At 36.1% G+C, this 20765-nt stretch overlaps 2 protein-coding genes across 2 annotated transcripts; both read left to right on the top strand.

The window, feature by feature from the left end:
- The first annotated feature begins 4203 nt into the window (after positions 1-4203).
- LOC131949573 (trypsin alpha-3-like) lies at positions 4204-10247 on the top strand. Its single transcript, XM_059311418.1, has 9 exons — positions 4204-4273; positions 5652-5703; positions 5825-5957; positions 6180-6286; positions 6436-6543; positions 7063-7220; positions 7795-7937; positions 8815-8869; positions 10001-10247. Exons 1-9 carry the CDS (start codon positions 4237-4239, stop codon positions 10102-10104), a joined length of 897 nt encoding a protein of 298 aa, XP_059167401.1. The 5' UTR covers positions 4204-4236; the 3' UTR covers positions 10105-10247.
- Positions 10248-12390: 2143 nt separating this feature from the next.
- On the top strand, positions 12391-20470 carry LOC131949579 (uncharacterized). Its single transcript, XM_059311425.1, has 5 exons — positions 12391-12641; positions 16458-16546; positions 17473-17700; positions 18294-18495; positions 19949-20470. Exons 2-5 carry the CDS (start codon positions 16467-16469, stop codon positions 20351-20353), a joined length of 915 nt encoding a protein of 304 aa, XP_059167408.1. The 5' UTR covers positions 12391-12641; positions 16458-16466; the 3' UTR covers positions 20354-20470.
- The last annotated feature ends 295 nt before the right edge of the window (positions 20471-20765 follow it).

The raw sequence follows: 20765 nt of genomic DNA, 5'->3' as shown, positions 1-20765 counted from the left end.
AAATGTTGATTAAAGAAAAAGACTTTTTTAAAATTGTTTACTTGTGTGTTAGTAATGAATTACAGTGATTATCATGTTTTGTAATTACGGATGATCAATGCGTAGAGATTAAGATTAGAATTTGAAATGATTTCTTTAAGTATTTATATGAAGATTTGGGGGAGCCGGTGTGGTCGGGTTGTTAAATCACATTGCCGCCAAACCGAAAATTCTCGAGTTCGAACCCCCTGCAGATGAAGTTCGATACCTGGGGACAGCCACTCATCTATGAGAGACAACTCCAAAATTTTAAAAAATGCTGCCGTACAGTTTGTTCTTGGTTGGACAAAGCCTATGAAAGCAAATCCAAAACGAATAGCAGGCTAAAATCGTAAATAGTGATCTGCCTTAATTGCGCATTACAGATTGAGAAGTAATACTTAATTTGTAATACTTAATTTGCAATACTTAATTTTTAATTGTCTTGGAGGAAATGCCGTTAAAATAATGTATTACTACTAGTCATCGTAAGTAGTAGGCTACCGCATCCCCAGTGTAGGGCGCTCTTTAAAGTAAATGTAAGCGTATAGTGCTCATAAGGTATCCCAGTGCGCTAATGGACACACAGTTTTAGTTTGACCGTTGACTTGAGTACTTCCTCTGACCACGGTCAATCGGCGGGCTCCAGTGAGTAGGGGGCGCCCTAAGTCCACCCCCGTAGCCCCATCCCTCCTTTATTTATAAAAGAGACAGAAACCTCCGCGAGAGTGCACTCAACAACTGCCCAAAAGCTACATGGTGGGTAGAGAAAGACATTGTATTTTTGGAACTCTAAAAGCCCACCCAAATAATAATATTTTTTTTTTAAGATTATTTTAACAGACGTGGAGATGTTAAGAACAATCTGATCTTCATAACCCGACCGCTACAGCTACTTCTCCCCCCCCCCTCTCCCCATAAACACACGCACACATACACAAAAGGATCGTCAATGAACATCAGCTAATATATATTACTTTTTTATATTAATTAAGTTTTAAAATTGACTAAGACATGCTTAAACCGAATTAAACTATAACATTCTAATTTGAACCGCATTAAAGATATGCTTTTGGTGCCAACTAGTTTTATGACATCAATCTGGTGTATAATTATGTAGGGCCCATTTTATTTTTAATCAAGGTTGACAGTAGGTTTAAATTACAGTTCGTATCCTTGCTGTTGGTGCAAAAAGATAAACCAATGCACGATTTTTAGGCAAGAATTAGTTCGGAAAAATGGAAACATAATAGCTGAAAAACGTGAGTCAGGGAGTTTGCAGCATATGAAACATCTGCGTTTTATTACAGTACAAAAGTTTTTGGAAAAAAATTAATCATTTTTTAATTGAATAATTTTGCTAACATTAAACACAGGGAGAAAAAAAACATAAAATCAGTCAAAGAGGTCGATGTAGTATTAACCTAATTTCGTATTTACTATGACTGTATTAATATTGTATAAAGTACTGCACTTACAATATCTTAAAAAAATATTATACAAAAACTGCTGAACCAAGATTGCATGGATATAAAAGTCAATGCACTAAAGTAAAAAGCATTTATAAATTTAGAGGCTGATGATGCGATATATATACATATATATATATATATATATATATATATATATATATATATATATATATATATATATATATATATATATATATATATATATATATATATATATATACATACTAGCCGTCCCGGCCAAGCCCTGCTGTGGCCTCTGTGAAAAAACTAGTGTGTTTATTAATCATCATATATTCGACATTGCCCACCCTAACCACAACGAACCAAAACCAAAACAAAAAAACAGCAAACATAACGCAAACACAATTACAAATACAAACGAAAACAAAAACAAAAACTTAAAAACAAACCCAACTACAACCACAAACACCAATACAAACACAAAGAAACACAAAGAAAAAACAAAAAAGCAAACGAAAACAAACCAAATCCAAACCAAAACCCAAACAAAACACAAAACACAACACAAACTCAAACACAAACTCAAACACAAACACAAACACAACACAAACACAACACAAACACAACACAAACACAACACAAACACAACACAAACACAACACAAACACAACACAAACACAACACAAACACAACACAAACACAACACCAACACAACACAAACACAACACAAACACAACACAAACACAACACAAACACAACACAAACACAACACAAACACAACACAAACACAACACAAACACAACACAAACACAACACAAAAACAACACAAACACAACACAAACACAACACAAACACAACACAAACACAACACAAACACAACACAAACACAAACACAAACACAACACAAACACAACACAAACACAACACAAACACAACACAAACACAACACAAACACAACACAAACACAACACAAACACAACACAAACACAACACAAACACAACACAAACACAACACAAAAACAACACAAACACAACATAAACACAACATAAACACAACATAAACATAACGTAACACAAACACAACACAAACACAACACAAACACAACACAAACACAACACAACACAACACAACACAAACACAACACAAACACAACACAAACACAAACACAAACACAACACAAATACAACACAAACACAACACAAACACAACACAAACACAACACAAACACAACACAAACACAACACAAACACAACAAAATCACAAACACAACACAAACACAAACACAACACAAACACAACACAAACACAACACAACACAACACAAACACAACACAAACACAAACACAACACAACACAAACACAAACACAAACACAAACACAACACAAACACAACACAAACACAACACAAACACAACACAAACACAACACAAACACAACACAAACACAAACACAACACAAACACAAAACAAACACAACACAAACACAACACAAACACAACACAAACACAACACAAACACAAAACAAACACAACACAAACACAACACAAACACAACACGAACACAGCACAAACACAACACAAACACAACACAAACACAACACAAACACAGCACAAACACAACACAAACACAACACAAACACAACACAAACACAACACAAACACAACACAAACACAGCACAAACACAACACAAACACAACACAAACACAACACAAACACAACACAAACACAACACAAACAAAACACAAACACCAACACAAACACCAACACAAACACCAATACAAACACCAACACAAACACCAACACAAACACCAACACAAACACAAAGCAACACAACACAAACACAACACAACAGAAACACAACACAAACACAAACACAACACAATCCGGGACGGCTAGTATTATATCAAATGGTGTATCTTCTTGTAATTTGGTGCAGGTGTCTATAAAAGAGCTTTCTGATGTGACCGACAAATAGGAATTCACCTTCGTGCGCAAAAAAGGACAAACAAATCGAATGCGCAAAAAAAGACACAAATAATAATCTGCGGGAATTCCCTTTCCCGAATAAAGCAGTATCGTTTTTACTTATATTCCTTTGTAATACACGACATACAAACATATATAATTGAACTGTATATATTATATATATATGTATATATATATATATATATATATATATATATATATATATATATATATATATATATATATATATATACATATACATATACATATATGCGTGTGTTGTGTTGTGTTTGTGTTGTGTTTGTATTAGGTTTGTGTTCTGTTTGTGTTTGTGTGTGTTGGTGTTGTGTTTTTGTTATGTTGTGTTTTTTTGTGTATTGTGTTGTTTTTGTGTTTTGTTTTGGTTTTGTTCGTGTTGTGGTTGTGTTTTTTTTGTGTGTGTTGTGTTTGTGTTTTGGTTGTGTTTGTGTTTTCTTGTGATCTGTTCTTAAGTTGGTACATTTAAAGAAGATTCACCGTGGCGGAACACGGGTATACTGCTGGTATATATATATATATATATATATATATATATATATATATATATATATATATATATATATATATATATATATATATATATATATATATAATAAAATACATGTTAATTCACACGAAGATAATTAACCTAATTAGAGGTTATTCGTGATGTTGATTAAGATTATAATCAAAACTTTAAAAAATTATTCCCATTGAAGGACACACCTCAGATAACATGACAGGCTATAAAAGACAAGAGAAGTCCCAGGTGTGGTCTACACACTCAGGTAAAATCTGCCAATATGAAGATTTTACTGGCTCTAGTCTTGGTGGCGCTAGGTATGTTGTCTGTTCATTAGTCTGGTACCATGGACAATACTTTAGATGGTCGTGTGGTTGTTGTTGCATGTCCGGGTGTTTTAAACACTAGTCAGTAGTTGTAAATCGGTTTAGACAGCAGTTTAAAATAAGTTTGTAGCCTTTTTGAAAGAGAGTTACTTCTTTGTTTCAGTGTTTTTCATTAGTCAGAAATGTTTTAACCTATTGAAAATCATTTCTGTATGACTTGTAATGGATCGAATGTAAACTAATCAACGATATGGTAATGTGGGTTGAAACTTTAGTTTGATTTTGGAGAGGGGGGGATGATGTTTAGATATGACATACGTACAAGGAGTCGGCTTGGTCGAGTCGGCAAAGCTCATCGTTGCTAAATCAAACGTCTCGAGTTCGAATCTCCAGGGCAGATGAGGAGCTGGGGATAGTAGTTTGTTCTTTGTTGGACAAAAGCTATGGAAGCAAATCCCAAAATGAAATCCAGAGTGAAATCGGAATCAACGGTCTATATGGCTCATAACAAGTTGACACGCATTATTTAATAGTGTGTTGAGGGAATCCCTTCCAAAATTAAAAATTAAAAACGAAGAAGAAGAATAAAGACACATGTACCGGAGGGTTGGTTAGGTCAACAGGTTCATTAAATATTTAACAATGTATCATCAAGCCATTAAATAGAAAAACTCTACTCAAAAGTAAAAAAGAAAAAATGTATACACACACACATACATACACACACAGTCTTCGAGATCAACACTGTTATAATAATAGTTCAAAAATGTTCTTATTATATGAATGTAGACATTTGATTTAAAAATGTTAGCTATTACAATTGCTAATGAAATGTTTAAAGAGACACTATATTAGCGTGAGTTAAGTAGGGGGTGGATGTTAGTTTTGTGTGTGAATTAATGGGATAGGAGTGTGCGGGTCTTTTTGTGGGGTGAGTTGTGTGGTTTGGAGTAGACGACAGAACGTTTTCCAATGGGAAACTGTGTCGTCTAGTATATAAAGGAACGGGTTGGTGTAGTGGTAGAACATGTGCTAGCTAACCTGTCAAGCATAGGTTTGAAACCCTGGTTCTTACATTCTAGCCAGAGAGTGCGATACCATGTGGTGGGGGAGTACAAATACGTAGTGGAAAATTTAAGGTTATAGTAGCTAGACACACTGGGGAGAGAAATGTGTGTGTTTTTACCTTGAGCCAGCAATAACGACAGAGAGAGAGATAGAGAGAGAAAGAGAGAGAATGATAGAGAGAGAGAGAGAGAGAATGAGAGAATGAAAAAGAGAGTTGTACGTAGAATGATATCAGTTTAAACTCAATAAGAAAAACATCACAACTCTTCGTCTTATATCAAACTTGTTTTATCTTTCCCAGCCCAGGCTAGGCCATCTTTGCGTCAAGCCCATGAAATCTTTACCAGAGTCAAGTAAAGTTTTTTTTTACTTTATTGCTAAATTAAATGATGGAAATATACCAGTTTCCTTGCTACAATGATATCATTTTAAATGTAATTCTCTGTAATATAATTGTTTCAAATACTTTTTCAGCCGTTATGAGAAAATTGACGCAGCCGGATGTGGCCAACGCCCTCTGGTTGCCGGAAACGGTGTGTCTGAGCTTTCATTGGTCAACAAGATCGTCGGTGGTCAAGAGGCTGTCCCATACTCCTGGCCAGCTATCGTAAGTTGTTCGTAGTTTTGTTAGAAATATATCATATAAATGTAAACAGACGACAGTCATTACATTAAAGATAATTGTGTGTGCATCATTATTAATTATCAGAACTATATATATATATATATATATATATATATATATATATATATATATATATATATATATATATATATATATGTTGGTAGACCTCTTATTGTTATTGAAACTTCTTTCTCACCCCCACAGTGCAGTTTGAGATCATCCACCTCACCAAACTCCCACATGTGTGGAGCTAACTTGGTCAAGAACTTGGCCGGTCAATATTTTTTGATCACAGCCGCTCACTGCACCACGTAAGTCTTCTTTTGTTTGGGTTTACTTTACTAGTTACCGGTATAATTGTTGTGTATTAGTCAGTATGATTTTTAGAGAGATTAAGGCCTGATAAATATATCTTGAAGTGAGGGACTGTAGCTAATAAATTAAAATGTGTTTACCACAGCAACCTTCAAGCCTCCAGGTACGTGGCCCACTGTGGTATCTACGACAGAGCTGCAACCACACAACCACACAGAGTCATCATCAGCTTTTCTAGTCTAACCGTTCACAGGTGAGTTGGTCACAGGTGTGTTGGTTAAAGGTGTGTTGGTTACAGGTGTGTTGGTTACAGGTGTGTTGGTCACAGGTGTGTAGTGATATAGACCACAGGTGTGTTGGTCACAGGTGTGTTGGTCACAGGTGTGTAGTGATATAGACCACAGGTGTGTTGGTCACAGGTGTGTTGGTCACAGGTGTGTAGTGATATAGACCACAGGTGTGTTGGTCACAGGTGTGTAGTAATATAGACCACAGGTGTGTTGGCCACTGGTCATTAGGTCACAGGTGTTGTAATATAAACCACATGTGTATTGGTCACATGTGAGTTATCACAGGTGTGTTAATCACAGGTGTGTTGGTCACAGGTGTGTTGGTCACAGGTGTGTTAATAATTGGCGTCATGTTACTTTCAAATCTCCCATTTTGTTTTTTTATCACCTGACTGTTCTCTACCAATCTCCCAGCCAATACAACGACTAAAGGTAAATGTATGAACGTATCCTTCAATCCTTCCTCTACCTGTATCTTCCAGCCAATACAACGACTGGACCTTGGACTACGACATTGCCATCTTCCGTGTCTCCACCGCCCTCCCCACCAACTCCTACATCTCCGCCGTCTGCCTGCCCAACGAGGGCTGGAACGAGGGCGAAAAAGCCATCGTCGCTGGATGGGGAACTCTTACCGCTGGTGAGTGAAATATTGTACCGTACTGAAGGAACCGGAAATGCCAAAATTTGAAAATAACTGTGCCTAAACCAAAGTGTCGAATTTTAAAATAACCCGTTCTGTCGAAATCAGTCAGTACTTCACCAGGTAAAAAAACAACATTTTACATTTTAATTCTATAATTTCATTTCAAAACAACATATCCACTTATTTATAAACAGACAAAACGTGCTGACTTTTATCACATTGATGGGATTTAGCTGGCATAGCTATTGTTCGAATTTCTTTAAAGTTTCTTAATCTTATTTAAACTTTTATAAGCCCTACAGAATATTTTTAGTAAGTTTTACATTTTGTACTATAGTTTTGTGTATGCAGCTTAAAATCCAATTCAATTTCGATTTTTTAGTATGTTTTACATTTTGTACTATACATCTGTATATTCAGCTTAAAATCAATTCAATTGGGATTTTTAGCTTTTCGTACTTAAAAGCCATTCCATTAAGACTTTTTATTATGTTTTACGTTTTGTACTTTGCCTGTGTGCACGCAATATAAAAACCAAACAAAACGAACTACTTTTGTCTCTCTCCAGGTGGAACCTCACCCTACAGACTCCACCAAGTCTCCAAGCCAATCAAATCCAGACAAACCTGCATCGACAGGTACGGTGCTGGCTCCATCACCTTGAGGATGTTGTGTGCTGGTTTACCTGAGGGAGGTGTCGACTCATGCCAGGTACGCTTTTTGGTACACTTTTGGTACACTTAAAGAACACTTTTAGTAAACGTTTAGTTCCGAAGAGCCTGGTTTGTCGGACTCCCAATTCCCCTACATTATAGCGTGGGGAGGTGAGGTGCAAGACTGCCGGGAACCAAAAGATGTCTGCTCTCGACCCTAACCAGATATTTTGACTTTAAACTGCGGCCTTGACGTGGCTTCGGAAGAGTGTCATTAGTCGGACCAAGCTCATGACCCCCCTAGTGGGTGCGGAATGGCTAGGGTAGTTAACAGCAGCTAGAGGCTTTTGATCTGGCCGAATGCCCTACACTATCAAGCTGGGTACCAGACGGTTGGACGACGTCCCGCGGCTGGTGGGTGGGGAAGGAAAGCCCGGTGAGAGCCGACGGAGAAGCGACCGACGTACGACTTGTTACTGCCACCATGTGTCGGAGTTTGCTACACTGAGGCCTGCCTGGCGAATGGGAGTCTACCTCCTGAGCCGGTTTCCGTATAGAGAGAGAGAGAGAGAGAGAGAGTAAACGTTTAGTACACTGTACTCTTTTAGTATTTTAGTACACTTTTAGAAGACTTTTAGTACTTTTATTGTATGTAATAATAACATAATAACCAAATCAGTTTTATTTCTTCTGGTTTGTTCTGTTAGTTTTTTTTTTATTTTTGCTTTTTTTTGCAAGATATTTTATTTTTCTTAAACATATTGATGTTGTTGAACAAGGATGTTTCCTTACGAAATGTTTTAGTTGTGTCAATTATATTGTTGTTGTTGAACAAGGATGTTTTCTTACGAAATGTTTACTTATGTCAGTTATGTTGATGTTGTTGAAACAAGGTTGTTCTGATGTTGTAGAGTTGACGCCTCTCTCTTCCCCAGGGTGACAGTGGCGGCCCACTCTACACCTACAGAGAGAACAGGTGGACACTCACAGGTAACTAGTGGCATTTTAACCAGATCAAAATTGGGGGACATACGGTGGTGTAAACGTTAAAGTGTTAGAATCATAAAAACACAAGGTTGCATAACTCACGTATTACATGAGAGGGGGGATTGAGAAAATCCTTGAGCATGCCCAAACGCATTCAAATTACAAACTATATATAAAGGATGACGGGGATCCTCATTCAAACAACTTTGCAAAAGTTGAACATGAAATAGGAATAGAGAAAAAACTGCGCGTAGTGTTGTGTAGTATTTCTCAACATCGCCACCACTCCATATAAAGAAATATAACTTAATGATAAGCCATCCCAACAACTACGACACTAACGTTTTAAGTAAAAGAATATACTTTATCCATTGTCTGCTTGCTGCTATTTTTGCAGACAATTCTCACGATCTCTCATAAAAATCAAACTCTTAGATAAAATAGATAAGATTCGTGTAGGCTATATTAGCAGAAAGATTTTTTTTCTCACATTTAAATGTAGCCTTTTTAATTTTAGCCTAATATAGCTGTGAAAAGGTTAGATGTTACGTCTCCTAAGAAAAACTAACTTCGAAGTTTTGCGTGTATATTAGAAACTTGTTATTCAAAAGTCGGTATTTACCTGGGTATTCTAATCAAGTTTCCTTTTCGAATTTGCTGACTCGTGGGTTAGGTCGCGTAAACTTTTTTCTCCTTTCGTAGTCTCATTATATGAAGGGTTAGTGTGTTCAGCACTATGCACAGCCGAATTTTTTTATCCGTAAAGTAAGTCAGGTACTCATTAAAGCTGAGTGGACTCAGGGACATCCTACAAAATAGTCTCCGGATCCGAACTCGAGACTTTAGGGTTAGTAGTCGCGTTCTACCTTCCAACTCAGCCGTCGCTTGTAAATAATACATATTGTTTTAAAACAGTTCCCAAACAATTCCCAAACAGCTTCTATGCAGCTCCAAAAATGCTCCCAAACAACTGACTTAGGAACATCCTACAGAATTTACATTGATCCGAACTCGAGACTTTAGGGTTAGAAGTCAAGTTCTACCTTCCAACTCAGCCGTCGCTTGTAATTAATGCATGTTTGAAAACAGCTCCCAAACAGCTCCTCTACAGCTCCTTGTATATTTGTTCCCCAGGTATCGTAAGCTGGGGCTACGGCTGCGCTGAAGCCGGCAGACCAGGTGTCTACACTGACGTCATTGAGCTCAAGAACTGGCTGGCTCCAATCCTCAACGGTTAAGCCTACCTGTACCAGAACGAGTCCTAACATAAAGAGTCAGAGACTTAAACCTGCCCATATTGTGTACAAGACTTACAAAAACGGATGATAAAATTATGGTCATTATATTTTTTTTATGAAATAAAACAAATTTTGCACAATGACAAGCTTGTAACATTTATTTTAGAAAATATTTCCTCATTAAGACATTCTCAGAGAATTTTTCTTTTTTTCTTCTTATTCTTCGTTCTGAATTTGTAATATTGGAAGGGATTCCCTCTAACACAATTAAGTATTTCATGTCAAAGGCTTAACATAGAAGCTAACTGCTTAATGTCAGAAGACTAACTGTCCAAATGTCAGAAGACTAACTATCCGAATGTCAGAAGACTAACTATCCGAATGTCAGAAGACTAACTATCCGAATGTCAGAAGACTAACTATCCGAATGTAAGTTAAAAATGTCCAAATGTAGCCCGATGTCATGTTTTTAACTTCCCCCAACCATGAGTTCCACCACATACCTTCACGCAAGTTCATATTTCACTGAACTATATCTTTACCTCCGAACCAAACGGCAACTGAAATAATTCAAATTTACAATTTTTCAAATAAGGAAGGGAAGTCTCCTGTTCAACATTGTTAAACCCCTGTCTTCACATCTCGATGTTAAAAGTTTGATTTCTTTTACTAGGCGCTCTGTGTTTTTAACCTTTTCACTATAATAGTATTTACGGTTAAGCGAGCGAGAATTACAAAAACAAAGTAAAAAAACGGGAACCTGTCTTTTTTTTTTAAAGGTAAATGTTTTCGTTTGGTAGTTCTTTAAGGAACGTAAACCTGCCCGGTGGGGGAGGTAAATATTTAAGGAGCAGGTGAAAAAATCAGGTACACCCAGAAGGTGTGTAGACAGTAAGTTAAACGTGAGCACAAAGCTAGAAATCTCACGTGAAAAACTCACGTATATATAAATGTACTGAAAATTTAAGTTAACCACAGATATTCAGGCCTATGTATACACTAGTCATTGAAAAAGTTATTTCGTCTTTGCGGACTATTTTTTGCGTGTTCTACTTTTTTCTTTCTTTATAGACACCCTCTTAGGAGGTGTCTTCCATTAGCCAGCACTTAAATTTTAAAGGGGGGAGGGGGAAGGGCACACTCTGGTTAAAATATATATTTTCTATATCAAATATATTTTTTTGTATTTCGTACAGCCTTAATTGTAGTATTGTAAGAGATAACCACCAACACAATTTCAGCCTGTTTTTCTTTTTTGATTTGCTTCAATAGCCTGTGTTTAACCAAGAACAAACTACCAAGACAATTTATTTGATTTTGGACTCTCAATATATTTTTGATGTCCTAGCTGTTTTCTTACATTAAAAACAAACTAGTTCTAAAAATATAATAGTCACAACTCACCCCCCCCCCCCTTTCTACCCCCCACCCAACCCCAGCTTCCTAGAGCAAAACCGCGACATGAATCTATGATGACAAAATGAATGTTAAACTAAATGAATTCAAGACGTGTTCGTTTTTAACACACAGTGCTACAATGCTTCACTGGATTCAAACCATCCAATTGATTTATTTAAAAAGATATTCATTCTGAAGACGTTTCTAAGTAAGCCTATTCAAGATGTCGTCGGGCTAAGCTTAAGAATGGACGTGCTTAGAAAACACTTTAGCAATGCAATAATAATGGGTGGGGAGGAAAAAAAACTAACGCACACTGTGAGGTGGGTGGGGTGGAAGAAGGGAATCTAATGGTGGAGTGGGTAGGGCGGTGTAAAGGATAAATAATTGAACAATAAGAAGAAGAGTGTGTCGTGTGTGTTTATTGGTTTAAAGCTTAATTATGCCCCGTTAGTATAAAAAAACATTCCTTTACTCGATAGACATGGGGCAAAATAAAACACTTCAATTGTAAAACAATATATATTTTTAGTATATTACAAATATTTAAAAATGAAATTGAGTCTTACAAACATCAAAATACTAGAACAAGAAATAATGTTTTAAACTTATTTTCCGCAAGCAAAAACAGAAACATAAAATTTGAAATATCTTTAAAATGTGGAACTTCTTCTAGCGTGTACAATCAGCTTAATTTTAAAAAATCACTTTTTTTTTCCTGCGTGAATTTTTTTTTCTAGTTCCGTCTACGCCACTCATCCAGTTTCAAAATCAAGGGCTACTAATCCGCTAAATTCTCGCGAAATGAGTTGCCCTCCCCCGTACAGTTCTGAGATAGATCAGTATCGCAGCCTCGACTATCGATTCCACACTCCACCTAAACCCTCTCGCATCACGGCTGGTTCCGTATTGTATCTGCCAGTCTATTGTCAGAGTGCTGGCGTCTGTCAGTCTATTGTCAGGCTTTTAGTCTGTGGTATCAGTAAGACTATTTGCAGTCTGTCTGTTGTCTAGAATCTGTTGAATTCACCGACTGTGAGTAGAGTGCGAAAATTATCAGTGCTCACCTTTCGTTCATGGACGTGATTTCTTTTCTTTAAACTGGAGATATTTTTAAAAAATGTTTCTTTAACCCTAAGGTAAGCTACATAATCGTGAATATATTGCTTCTTTTTTTTATGTTAATCTAATCTTATATATAATCTTATATATATATGTGTACAATTGTATTCTAAATAAAATCAGTAAATTGTAAGTTAACATATTCGAGTTTAAGAAACTAGAAATTAACGACATTTGCAACGAGACTTTTTTTTTTCACCAACAAAGGCAAAATAGGTCGTTTAAAAAGGTAAATACAAACAATTTCAAATTGATTGTTTGAATTCGATTAATGCCGATCTATCGTAACGCAAAACTAATAGAATTCATACAATGTAAACATGGTTTTCTATTTTAATTAGCAAAATTGACACCGTTTATATTTTTAATCTGAGAAAGAAAGAAAAATCGTTAACAGACGCCATGTTAGATTCAAGTAAATTCTATTGGGTAAATTAGGTTTTGTGAAGATAAACTAAACTATTGCTAAGCGTATATTACGATAATAGTTAAATATTACGAAAAAGCAGCGAGGTTTAGCACTTTAAATCTTTTTTGTCTTCAAACGAGAAGAAACTATCATAGTACCATGAGAATTCAGAAACTAATTTAAATATTTTAATTAACGTTTGTAATTAAATAAATCTTAAACCAACTTTACTATAGCTGTAATTGTGTTGCGTTTAATGTGTTCAATATTTATTTTTGTTTAAAAAAAGTAAACGATTAATTTCGAGATTCGCGGATATATTGAAGCACGCAACGACCGCCATTTTGCGGGAGATTCATCCAACAGGACGGAAATGGTGAAAAATGATTTATTTATCTGCGCATGACAAGACTCAATGGAATGTGATACTTTAGATGTGTAGACTTTTTCCACATTGTTTTTTTTTTTGTTTATTGTACTTCACTTAAAATAAAAGATCTAAGAGAACGCCATGTTTTTTTTTTTACATATTTAATGTTTTGACCGACGAAAGTTTACATTACAAGTATATTGGTTACAAACGGAAGAACTCATAAAGCTTACATTTTGCGATCTATTTGTCTCTATAGTTAGGTACTGGTTTTGTTTCATTTGTTTATGTTATCTGTGGGGTCCTGTTTATGGTGTATTGAGAGGGGAGTGTTGACAAGGCCTCAGTAGGGGGGGTCCCCGTATTTTATAGATCTTAATTGAATTGCTGGTAGCTGTATGGGGATATAATGACATTGCAAGGGGTCAGGGGTTTTACAAGGAGGAGCCAGGCTCAGAATTAAAACGCCATTGGCCTTTATGTCCTGTCCATATCAAAACCACATCATAAACATAAGTAGCATAAATACACTACTGGGCGCATATATATATATATATATATATATATATATATATATATATATATATATATATATATATATATATATATATATATATATATATATATATATAAACGAAAGAAGTAAAATCTACATTGGTACCTTTCGATTATCAAGAATCATGATTGAAACCACTCTGTGTTAGCCATAAAGGCCATGACAGTACTGGTAACACTAGCTACAACTAGGGGTGGACTGGCCCGCCGGTATACCGGTAAAAATCTTGGTGGGCCAGCAGGGATAAACCTCAATGGGCCTTAAGGAATGGTGCTGTAATAGTCCTATTAGAATTTTGATTGTGTTTAAAATTGTTGACTTTTTACAATTTCTTCATGCCAAGGCGTAAAATCCAGGCTTTGATAGGGAAAAAATACACAAGGAAAAATTTCAACGTGGGTTTGGGTAACCGCTTTTAAAATTTCCAGAGCATCTGGGACCCAACCATTCCACTCTTTGCTCGAACTCTAACGTTTTGTTTAGTAAAATAAATAATGTATATTAATCTTACTATGTAGATAGTATATCTCTACCAAACAGTTGATTTATTGAATTAGCATTTTTAATGTTTCACTCTACAGTTGAAAACCGGTGTTTATACACCCCCTCCCTCATATCTCATTACCCGTATTACCACAAGGAATCGGTCAATCATCGATCGATCATCATTACTCCAGAACCAATCACACCCTAACTAAACATTCGAATTATCTCCGCAAATAATGCTCAGCACAGCTGGTGTAACTATCAGCGCCCATAACTCTGGTAACTCCTATGGTGTAGCTAACAAAAGGAATCGCTACACGCTCAAGGGCGTTCATCATTTATTCATGCGACTCACAAACAATACACGTTATATCCGCCCTCATTATATTACCAAATAAGATAAATTATGATTCATGCGTTTAATGAATCATAAAAAAAGGAGATTTCTTTATACAAATATCGAGATATTTGTATATCTTTCGTTTCTTTTTTAAAAAATGTATAGAGATACAATTTTATATACGTATGACTGAAATGTTGTAAACTGTGTGTGTATAAAGTGTGTGTAAACAATGGGTACTACAGTTTGTAAGCTGAATTTCAGTTCGGATCCAAAGTAGTCACGTCTGTATTTCGGCGGCGTCCTAAGGTTTAGCTCATGACGTCATCTGGGCTCATAATTTCAGTTGGTCCTATAACATATTATAACATGAATTCAGATATAAATATAAACTATATGTATGGATCAACCCTGTTAGCGTTTGTTTAGTGTAACTGTAGCAGCATTGGAAGTACGGCTATAGTGTAGCGTTTTGTAGTAGCGTTGAAAGTACTACTATACTCAGACTTTTAAATTAGTACTACTATATTCGGGAGTTTGTTTCATGTAGTTACTACAGTATTATTATACTCAGACTTTGTAGTGTAGCATTAGAAGTACTACTATACTAAAACAATATGTTTCGAGTAGTGTAGCGTAGAATCCATAGTACTACTATACCCAGACTTTGTTCTGTGTAGCGTAGAGTCTGGTTCTCCAGTTCTCTCGCCATCGATCACCTTGATGACAACAAGCCGACAGATAATTGATCTCAGCCCAGGTTTTATTCTAGTTCCAGATTAGCCTCCAGCCGACTCATCTTAGACTCGTATAGAAATGTGTGCGTCAGTTTAGTACACAAATCCGTAAGATTACTACACAAATCAGCGGGGATGAAAAACATTTTTTGGTCCTAACCGTGTATTAGCAAAAGTTTTTTTTGATGTTGTTGTTGCTTTGCTTAGTTTAAAGACGGTTTACTTTTCTTAATTTTTAACGTTGTTGATATTCTTATAATCAATATGGAATGGGAGGTCTAATCACAAGACTGATTTTATGCAGCAGGAGTCTTATTTTATAAAGACCTCTCGTTCTGTAAGTTATAATGAGTTACTTACATAAATTGGAGAGAACCAACTGTACTAATGTGTTTGTTACAGTTTCCATTAGCCGAACTTACTATTACATTTAAAATTCCGTCTAAAATAACCGTTTACTGTAAAAAAAATTACTATTTTATTAATGATATGGAATGGATATTTAGGCAATAATTAAAACAAAATAAATAACTTCAGGATAACTATTTCATTGAAAAATAACAAAGCGGAATTATGTTCCCCTGAACATTCTCTTGTATTTATGTATAACAGCAAAGGTTGGGACGTCACTTAAGTGAACTCCGGCTATAGTTATGTTAGGCAGTGGCGTCGTTAAGTCGTGAGTCAGACGGTGCGGTCCACACAAACATCCCTCGCGACGCCTCTGATGGTAGGCAAGTTAATGACACACACAAAAAATTCCTGTACACGAAAGAGCAAAAAAAAATATTTAATTTTATATTAATACCGGTAACGAAGTCGATAGCGTAGAGCAGTATACAAAGTTGACTATATACATACAAGGTAATTTTTAATTTTGTAGAGCTTTCATAAATAATAGACTGTTTTAAAACTTTCAATGATTTATTTTTCAGAAGTTGAAAATGTTATGCTGTAGGCCTATCCCGGAGCCTAAGGAAGACACGCCCCTGATTGTTGATCTGAGGGATGTTCTGTGTGACAAGTAGGTTCAAGGTTGAATTGGTGGTGTCAGGGAGATTTTGTAGGTTGTTGATATAGGGGAGGTTTTGTATGTAGTTGATTTAGGGGAGATTTTGTAAGTTGTTGATTTAGGGAAGAATTTGTAGGTTGTCGATTTAGGGGAGGTTTTGTAGATTGTTGATTTAGGGGAGATTTGAAGGTTGTTGATTTAGGGGAGGTTTTGTAGGTTGTTAATTTAGGGGAGATTTTGTAAGTTGTTGATTTAGGGGAGATTTTGTATGTTGTTGATTTAGGGGTGATTTTGTAAGTTGTTGCTTTAAGGGAGATTTGTAAGTTGTTAATTTAGGGGAGATATGTAAGTTGTTTATTTAGGGGAGATTTTGTAGGTTGTTGTTGAATAAGGGAAGGTTTTGTAAGTTGTTGATTTAGGGGAGATTTTGTATGTTGTTGATTTAGGGGTGATTTTGTAAGTTGTTGCTTTAGGGGAGATTTTGTAAATTGTTAATTTAGGGGAGGTTTTGTAAATTGTTGATTTAGGGGAGATTTTGTAAGTTGTTGATTTACAGGAGATTTTGTAAGTTGTTAATTTAGGGGAGATTTTGTAGGTTGTTGATTTAAGGGAGATTAGTAAGTTATTGATTTAAGGGAGATTTGTAAGCTGTTAATTTAGGGAAGGTTTTGTAAATTGTTAATTTAAAGGATAATTTGTAATTTCAGGCATACTTTTCGCACCCCCCCCCCCATCCCCCCTCCCTCCAGGAGAAATAAATTTGAAAGTAACCGTGTGCGTGTTTTGTTATCAAGATTTCATCAGAACCAGTCGCCGTCTATTTAATGACTCCCCACCCCCTCCCCCCTCCCCCCGTCTGTAGTACATCCGGGCACTAGTTGTATCACACAAATGTTTACATTCATGTTGTAGCGGTCAGCTGACCCTTCCATCCCCAGGGCCTGGAACTGCTTCCTGTCGACCTTGACCTCCTACCAGCGCTGGTCCATCAAAAGGGAGAACTACCTGTTCGACGTCCCCGAGAATTTCTACACTTTTGAGAACGTCAGCACTGACCTTGAACTCTCGCCCGACTACACGCCCGTCAAGGTCAAACCTAACCCGGAGGAAGGTCATGTGACGCCAGTGATGAAGGGCAACAGATCTCTTAAGAATGATCTTTCAAAGTGAGTAGAGTGTGTGACGTTTGGCGACCTTTTTTTTTTGTTCAATACCCTTTGCAGTAATGGTGTTGTTTTTTTTATCTGCTACTTATGAAAGAAATGGAAACATTGTAAATAGCGAAACACATTGAAAATATCGCAGTGTTGGATATTGGACGACGAGATCGAATAGTTAGGCTGACGATTGCTGAGTCAGTATGAGGACACTCAGCTCTAATTGGTACCTGACCCTACTCGAGGAAAATAAGTTCGGTTGAGCATATTGTACCCCACGCACTTGCTTTATATTTCTGAGTTCAAAAGAAACAGATCAACTCTACTTCATTTCCTCTCTCGATCGTCAAACCCGAAAGGAAACATTAGCCTATATATACGCTGAAATATCTTCCATGTAAATTGGTATGTAAAGAGGCCTACTATTACGGGAACAGAATGGTGTGTAAAATGACATATTATAACCCATATAAAATGCTATACCCCGGACAACGATCACATATAAAACCTAATATTCGTTGTGAAATATGCTAAACATTTCCTTTTATTGGTTACCTGTTGTTATAAACTATAGGCTAAATTTTTCTTTTGTTTATCCGCAGACCGGAAATAGTTTCCTTGGAAACCGTGTTTGGCAACGACACCTCCGAAAAACAAACGTACAAGTTCCGGTTTGAGAAGAACCGGAAGACGGTGATTAGCGTGTCCTTTCATCGTGGGTTCACCTTTGGTGGCGCGGCAAGGTTCAACGTCGGCATACCCAAGCAGCTGGGCTTCGGCTTGGAGACTGACATGCATTATCAGGTACACATCCCATTACTTAAGTAGCTTGGCTTTGGCTTGGAGACTGACATGCATTATCAGGTATACATACCATTAGCAAAAGAGCTGGGCTTTGGCTTGGAGACTGACAAGCATTATCAGGTACACATACCATTAGCTTAATCGCTTGGCTTCGGTTTGAAGACTGACATGCATTATCAGGTACACATACCATTAGCAAAACAGCCTGGCTTCGCTTTGTTGTAGATAAAAATACAGAACGTCCAGTGGTAAATTAGTTTACAAATTTAGATTTGGCCCATCAACAGGTTGATAACTGAACATGTATTTCAGTATTAACCATTACATTCATAATTCATTTGATAACCAAGATACATGTTTAATTTTTGGAAATTATACTTAGAATGTTTACTTGTAATTTAGTTCATGCGTTTTTTTAAATAATAGGGATTATCTCAAAACTGTATTCCATAAGTTCTTTTAAATTACAATCTCAAATCTGAAAATTTTTATGTACATGTTTATATGTTCCTTTATAGTAATAGTGGCCTATATTTAAATTTTATTTTATAAGTTCAATTAAATTATGAAGGGCATATCTCAGCATTATAAATTAATTTTTCATTTGAAAAGGACAGAAGACCAGATGCTAAAGAGACAATTTGAATACCGAACATTCTGTTTACTTGCATTTTATTGCATATATTCTATGAAATTAATAGGTCACAGAAATATTAATAGGGGTGTATCATAAAATTTAAAATGAATTTTTCAGTTGATGTAAATAGAAGGCCAACCATTCTCTTTACGTGTAGTTTATTTCATAACTTCTATCAAATTAACAGTTCAATGAATTTACTAAGGGTCCTTCTGACAGAGTGCCCAAATTTCTTTCTACTTGCAATTTACTTAATAAAGTCCATCAAATTATACGGTCAATGAATTGAAAATACCTATTTCAGATGACAAAGACAGAAGGCCTAATGTTTTATTTGCTTGTAATTAATATCATCAAATTAACGGTTCAATAAAATTACTGAAATTTCAGGTGACGAAGACAGAAGGCCTAATGTTTTATTTACTTGTTATTTTAATTCATCAAATTAAAAGTTCAATGCATTTACCAAGGGCCTATCTTAATGAATTGAAATGCCCATTTCATGTGACGAAGACTGAATGTCAAATGTTTTATTTACTTCAATTATTGTTTTCATCAAATTAACAGTTTAATAAAATTACTACGGGCCTATCTTAATGAATTTTAAAAAAGCCTTTTTTTTTAGATGACGATGACAGCAGCCCATATGTTTGTAATTAATATCATCAAATTAACAGTTTAATGAAATTACTGAAATTTCAGGTGCCGAAGAAAGATGACCTAATGTTTTATTTGTTTGTAATTTATATCATCAAATTAACAGCTCAATGAATTTACTAAGGACCTATCTGAACGAATGTACAATGTCTATTTCAGGTGACCAAGACTGAAGGCCAAACCTTTGAAGAGACGGTCATCATGGAGGCCACTAGCGACATCTCGGTGGCCCCACACAGCTGTTGTACGGCCAACATCCAGCTCCAGGACAAACCCCTGCACACCGACTTCAAAGTCGTCATGCGCATGTCCATCCCACAAGGCCGCGCGCCGCTGTACATCCGGCGAAAGGCAGACGGCAAGATGGCGTTTATCTACGTGGTGAAAAGTTTGAGGAACGCGTTCGACGCTTCAAGCGTGCCGTGTAGTCAGGATGTGGTTGAGCAGGATGGGGGTGTGTCACACACCAAGTTGGACTTTGTCGTGGAGGGAACGCTGAACGGTGTTTTAGCGTGTAATCATAAAATCTTGCTGAGTAGTGACTCAGCTAAACAAAATACCTAGCAAGGAAGATTAGTTGTTTTAAACTACTTCAGCTTTTATTTGACAGTAACCCCTAAGGCTTTCAAACGGCTTTAAATGGCTTCTCGGTTCAGTTCCTGCATAGAATACCAAGGTAGTTTAACTATATTAGAAACTTTTTTCCCTTGAATTATACAGGAAACTGTGAAATTTTTTTTTACAGAAATTTATTAGAATCTGTATCTTATTGTCGAAAATTTGCACTTAAATGTTGACAATGTACATGATATACACAAAAGCTAAATAAAAATAGCACGTAATATAATATTCCCTGTTTTGTAACAAGAAGTTGTGCTAAAGATTAAAAATTCTGAAAAAAAAGGAGAGTTTAACGGGCCAGCATTAAGATGTTGTGGTCCTTTCCCCAACAAGCATTGTACTAGTGTCTCTGTTG

This window comes from Physella acuta, unplaced genomic scaffold (genome assembly GCF_028476545.2).
Source record: "Physella acuta isolate Inbredline_101_S28 unplaced genomic scaffold, ASM2847654v3 ptg000701l, whole genome shotgun sequence".
NCBI classification, from domain to species: Eukaryota; Metazoa; Mollusca; class Gastropoda; family Physidae; genus Physella; species Physella acuta.
The sequence above is the reverse complement of the archived record's forward strand: the minus strand, read 5'-3'. Positions and strand labels throughout refer to the sequence as shown.

Excerpts from the sequence above, each read along its gene's own strand:
- LOC131949573 (XM_059311418.1), top strand. The coding sequence starts at position 4,237 with ATGAAGATTTTACTGGCTCTAGTCTTGGTGGCGCTAG. Across the intron at positions 5,958-6,179 it reads CATACTCCTGGCCAGCTATC|TGCAGTTTGAGATCATCCAC; the intron begins GTAAGTTGTTCG and ends TCACCCCCACAG. Across the intron at positions 6,287-6,435 it reads ACAGCCGCTCACTGCACCAC|CAACCTTCAAGCCTCCAGGT; the intron begins GTAAGTCTTCTT and ends TGTTTACCACAG.
- LOC131949579 (XM_059311425.1), top strand. The coding sequence starts at position 16,467 with ATGTTATGCTGTAGGCCTATCCCGGAGCCTAAGGAAGACACGCCCCTG. Across the intron at positions 16,547-17,472 it reads AGGGATGTTCTGTGTGACAA|GGCCTGGAACTGCTTCCTGT; the intron begins GTAGGTTCAAGG and ends TTCCATCCCCAG. Across the intron at positions 17,701-18,293 it reads CTTAAGAATGATCTTTCAAA|ACCGGAAATAGTTTCCTTGG; the intron begins GTGAGTAGAGTG and ends GTTTATCCGCAG.